Genomic DNA, 6,063 nt, shown 5'->3' with positions numbered 1-6,063 from the left:
TTTTTTTTTTTTTTTTTTTTTTTTTTTTTTTTTTTTTTTTTTTTTTTTTTTTTTTTTTTGTATTATGATGTTCCCTATTGAAGCTTTGTTACTAATAATCTTATTGATTTTATCAAAAGCATCTGTTGATCGATCGGTTGATCGATTTACTCACGTTTTTGTCTCGCAGGTGTACTTCGACAGCCACGGGGAGAAGGTTGTACTGTTTGGAACTGGCGGAGAAACAATTGGAGGCGCACTTTATGTGATCAAACTCAATGATTTCATTCGTGGTCATATGCAAATGGTAATTTGCATAGCACCCAATTGTACCTACTAGTATATATGAGAAAAGTAATTAGGCAATTATAATAATATTTTCAAGAGAGGCGTGGCAGGTGGCCTAATTAGATTTATTTCAGTAAGAAACATTTAAAGATTTAATAACCTATTCTGATTTGAGAAACCACTATTTAAAAATTAAACTATAACGCAATTTATTTAGGCTTCAATTTAATGAAATGATTTGACAATCTGTCATCGGTTTGCCTTAATTGTTTAGTAAACTATTTCTACAGGCAAGATGTTTATATAAAGATTCATATAAGGGAGTGATTACTCCCCCAGTGTTGCTAGACATAACACGTGACGGTGTAATGGATATTGTCATAGCAACCTTCAACTCTACAGTACTGGCTATAAACGGCGACAATTATGATATGCTGTGGAACTTCTCAATACCGATGTCGGAGACCTACGCAACCCCTGCTCCCGGCTTTTTCAATGATGACGATATTCCAGATTTTCTTGTAATATTTAATCACGGCCCAACATACCCTCTCTACTATTACTCTGAGGTGAGTTGGTACCTGACAAGCATGATGCATAGCCTGGATTCCATAACATTGCTACACGATATTGCCGACAGCTTTCGTCGACGGTTGTTGGTCGGTTGAGTCGCGGAGCCGTCCTTACTGCGTCGGGACAGCTATTTACAGAAAATACGTTAGCGGCAGAGTAGCAATTTTTTGTAAACCGGGCACTCGATAGTGTTTTACATTTGGTTATCTATGGAGGGCATTTTTTTTTTCCTCCAAAAATTTGTAATAAATATAATAGTAAATTTCAAGCTCTCGTAATGCTCTTTTTTGCAAACGTGTGTACGATATTATGTTTATGATTATTCCCTCTTTACCAATCAGGTTAGAGCATATTTCAGTATAAACAATGTCATAAACAGAAGGTTTTATTGTTAAAACTCTTGGTGGCATTTCTAACTCAATAGTTCATTTGTTTATTGTAGGTGACTGTGTTAGATGGAAGGACAGGTCAGCCTCTGCTGGAACCCTTCATTCGTCATTCTGGCGGCATTCAGAGCTCTCCACTTACAGTTAACGTCGAAGGAACTGCTCAAGACATGTTTCTTTACTTCTCCTCAGATTGCTTGAACCACGAGGGCAAGAGTACCAAATTCTCATTTACAAAAAGTAAATAATTAATTAGTGAAGAAAATCAAATGTTTTAATTATCCGTGGAAACAAAGAAAATGTTTAGTTTTATCGTATTAATCTAAAGTAAACACTTTCGATCTGCGATCTGTCTCCAGTTGGGTCTAAGCATGGTCTAAGTAATGCTTTTATAACCTCTATGTAAGCTTAATGTCATTGTGCGATGACATATTGTCATTACACAGTTTATCTTGATTCAGTTAGAAAGCAATTGCTTGATTTATTTTGGAAACGTTTAATCATTAAAACATTCCATGCCGTTGCAGATCAGTCTTGACTAAGCTATTCAAATATTGAATCTCATTTTTTACGTGTATTTCTGAACTCAAACTGTATTATTATTATTATGTTGCCGACCTTGTAATACAGGTTTATGAATATTTTAGATGGCTTTTTAAATATTCAATATTTTTCTTACTCCACTTAGCTACATTAAAGTCCAAAAGCAATAGTGATTTGTGTGTGGTGCGTTTTAACACGAGTTCATTTTCACGTCTTTATGCAGTGAGTTCCGCAACTGGCAGTCCTGGTGCTATCATTTATGATTCTCGTAAGTACAATTACTACTATCTACTTTAACTAACCGGGAACTAGAGTACAAATAAGTTGCCACACTCCGATATTAAACACTTGGCGCCCTCCATAGCTTTCTACAGAACGTTCCAGTAATCGCGTTTTTACGTGTTGTTGATATTTCAGTTAGTCATACTTCCGAAGAATACACGCATAATGTGAACACAAGTCTATTAGCAAAGGCGTTTCTAGAAAAGTATCCCGAGACTGCGCAGTACGTCATAGATAGACAGGTAACGTCATGTAACAAGCAACATGAAGGCTCTACTTTATATATTATATTGGTATTTTGTTGAAGAATACACGCATGTAAACACAACGTATTTTAGCAAACAAGATCGCCTTATATTTCAACTACACATATAACATATAAACTACAAATATATGTATAACTATTTTCTATTTTTTCAATTATACTTTATCCATTATTTAAATATAGAATATCTTTAAATGCTGAATCTATTGTTTTAACCAATACAGAAGAGTAAAGATGATGAAAAAGAAACTGATAAAAGCGGAGAACCCATGACAACCGCTGTAGATTCAGCTGACGTTTTAAATAATCAGAAACACGGTAATAAAGGCGATCAGACATCTGAGTCAGAAGATGGTATATTGGGCTCATATGGAAATAACTTTTCATTTAGTTATGAGAAAGAGTCTGAAAGATTAGGATCATATTACAACATTGAAACAGACACATTTACTGAAACACCATATAAACATTCAAAACACTCGAAGGAACATAAAGTAATGCAGCTAATTAAAGAAATGAGAGAAAATGGATACTCTAAGTTGAACGTTGAAGGGGCTCGAAATGGTGATAGAACACGGCAGCACTCCAGTGACAGACATTCGGAACACCACGACAGACCAAAACGGCACGCCGGCCCTCATGATTCTGGCGGGCTACAACGGTTGATAGCAACTGGTACACTTGCTCCTAGTCTGAGTCGTGATGATCATGGCATTGATTTGATCTTTCCAGTTTACTGGGCTTATCCACCACCGACAGAGGTATGGAATAAAGCATAAAAAGCGGTATCTTGTATTTATTCATATAATTAATTTGAAACATTTAGCTGTTAACTTGCTCAAAGATTTAGAAAATGTTGGTGCTATGAATTATGATCGAGTAGAATGATTTGTTTTGTTCAACAGATTTTGTGCAGTGGCTTCTGAACATTATGTTAATTTGCATTAGACTAACATGTACATTCAAAGAAACAGTGCTGACTGCCAATACTCTTTAACATCAATTCAATATTTTTCTGTTCTTTCTTGCATGAAGTATTTGTATATGACAAGATTATTGTCTTTAGATATACTTTTCAATACTCTAATGTGTGTTTTTTTTTCAACTATTGCAAACCCAGACATGTTTTTAAACATTTAATCATGTCGACTATATAATATGATAATAAATATATTGCTTACCCAATAACAACAGAATTTATCTCTGTGCTTCAGATTCTAACCGAAGATGAGCAGAAGTGTGTTGACCGTAAAATGGCAGCAGAGGGGGACAGAATGAATAGTAACAGTGAGTATGAAAAAAAAAAACTCAACAAAATAACATATATATTCACGTTTGAAAGCCATTTTATTTATAGAAGGTTCAACAGACACTATGTTTGTGTTACGGATCAAAGGTCAATTAAGATGTAAAATAACTTATGGAACAGTAATTAGTCCGAAATGGAACACAATATTCCTTAGTGTACAGACAGATTTTGCTTTAATTTCCATTCCGTTAGCTACTCAGATTAAATAATCATAGAGATGGATAGGGAGTAATGCAGATTAACGTTCTGCGGGGCAGTGATTTTATTTTAATAAACACGACGGTAAGAAGTATTTTGGGTGGTCAGGTTTATTGTTATTAAAACAATTTCATTTTAAATTCTTTCAGGTAAATATTTTGGAATGGATCACGATGCATATGACCAAGTAGTTGAAGAGGAGTGCAAAGGAAATAACACTGGTAAAGAGATACACACAATGAAATTTAGAGCCTAAAATCCTTTTCGAAACAAACCTCAATGATTAAAATAGAAAATATCACAAGATTAGTTGACATGACTCTGAAATTGTTGCGTTTCTTTATAACATTGGTTTTAAATTTAAAATACGATCGAATATCAGGTACGTTGTGCGAAAACTTGTTATTTTAAACGTTAGCCCCTTTACGTTCACTATTATAATTAACACTGTGTACCGGTACTTTTTCGCGCAGGTGAACTTACTCTTTCGCGCCATACTGTAAATAACTTTTTTTTAAATTAACTTTCACATTGCACTATGACTGCATGCCGACTTACGCCTATTAATTGATGTGAATTTTCTAGAACATGTTGGCCTAGCCTAATGCAATTGATTAAATTGTTTAGTAAAACTAATTAATTCCAAATTCACATTAAACAGACCTTTTTAGTCGCACGATTTTTTGTTTGGAAATATGGAAGTTTAGGAAATAATGTATTTTTTTGTTGTTAAATAAGTGCGCCTAATTGTTCACGGTTTTTCATTATGGTTAAAGTATTCAGAACTTTAATTTTGAAGAATAGGCCCAATTGATTCCTCACCACAGGAATTATGTTACACTGAGGCTAGGTGTCGAAGGACTCAGTCTAAAGCCGGACTCTCACTGTGCCCGACAATTTCTTAAATACGCAATGAACTATTTATTTTATCTTTTTTACCTATAGACTCTATGAAAATAACTGAAAACATATTGCGGACAGATCCTCTTCAGATGTACCCGTTTAATCTGCACATGGGCGAGATGACAGTTTACAGATTACACTTATCATGCCAGTGCAATCAACCGCCATGCGCACGTATTCTTCCATTCAAACAGCAGGGTTGGCCAGCATATCTTGGAGCACGAGCAAACAGTATATATGTTCACAGGAAAAATACTACTAATGGAAACTAATTTTAATAACTTCCTGTAATATTCCTGCGATTCTGTTACCCTATCAAACGTATGCAAAAGGATGTTCTGGTGTACAACTTCGTAGGCACAATAATCAAATATGTTTGGTCAAGAAGGGACAGCTAATTATTATTTAAAAATTAACAACTAATTATTATAATTTTGATCAGGTTTTTAAAATTTTGTTTTCAATTTTTAAATTGTTGTACATCTTATAACTTTTGTAACGTATCCCATTTTTATGTTCTCTTTTATTTTTCTGTTTTCGTCTGTATTTTAATGTTTTGTGTATGCCAAGGAAATAAAATTTCCACAACGTATTTGACATGTTGTTTGAACCAATAAAAATATCGTATTTATGTAACTGTCGAGTACGGTGATGCTTGCTGTAATACCTCCGAGGTTTGCTGTAATAAATTAATGTATAAGCAAGCTTACATTAAAATACAGTAAACAGGACAAACAAATTGGGCCATATATTATATACTACTTCTAGCCTGGGACTCCTCTTCATAGTCTACACTCATGTCAACATACAATAAAATAATTCACGGACCGAGTCCAAATAAGGGCACACGTCCTGCATGATGAGTTTAAATGACGTGGAGGAATCGTCTTCAGCCTTGTGATCCTACCCTTTTGCAATATGATAGACTTATTGAATTATTATTATTATTATGATTGAATTATTATTTGTATTATTATTATTATTATGATTGAATTATTATTTGTATTATTATTATTATTATTATTACTATTATTATTATATTAATACCAATATATATTAGTTATACCAATATATATATATATATATACATATATATATATATACATATACATATATATATATGCCTATATATATATATATATATATTTAACACTGTTAAATTATATATGAATCATCAAAGAAAGGTAACAGTGTTCGCATAAAAGACATAACAATACATCGTATAGCATAGTTCTCAACGAATGTGTCCTATAATGAAGCGAATAAAGAAATTGTGTAATAAAATTCCTATGATGGGATTTTATTCTGATATCAGCCTGTATTTTTTAGTTCAAGTC

At 33.3% G+C, this 6,063-nt stretch overlaps 1 protein-coding gene across 1 annotated transcript in view; it reads left to right on the top strand.

Moving 5' to 3' along the window:
- Positions 1-5,722, top strand: part of LOC117112960 — a 7,055-nt gene extending 1,333 nt beyond the window's left edge. Inside the window, exons 2-10 of the mRNA XM_033256192.1 lie at positions 120-286; positions 558-836; positions 1,283-1,466; positions 1,915-2,037; positions 2,187-2,293; positions 2,541-3,077; positions 3,531-3,603; positions 3,973-4,044; positions 4,769-5,722. Of these exons, the coding sequence (XP_033112083.1) occupies positions 120-286; positions 558-836; positions 1,283-1,466; positions 1,915-2,037; positions 2,187-2,293; positions 2,541-3,077; positions 3,531-3,603; positions 3,973-4,044; positions 4,769-4,998 (1,772 nt within the window). The 3' untranslated portion in view covers positions 4,999-5,722. The remainder of the gene's footprint in view (positions 1-119; positions 287-557; positions 837-1,282; positions 1,467-1,914; positions 2,038-2,186; positions 2,294-2,540; positions 3,078-3,530; positions 3,604-3,972; positions 4,045-4,768) is intronic.
- Positions 5,723-6,063: the final 341 nt, after the last annotated feature.

Source organism: Anneissia japonica, unplaced genomic scaffold (assembly GCF_011630105.1).
Source record: "Anneissia japonica isolate Jap-2015-1 unplaced genomic scaffold, ASM1163010v1 scaffold287774_len439945_cov178, whole genome shotgun sequence".
In the NCBI taxonomy this organism is placed as follows: domain Eukaryota; kingdom Metazoa; phylum Echinodermata; class Crinoidea; order Comatulida; family Comatulidae; genus Anneissia; species Anneissia japonica.
Note: the sequence above shows the minus strand (reverse complement) of the source record. Positions and strands in the feature narration are given on the sequence as shown.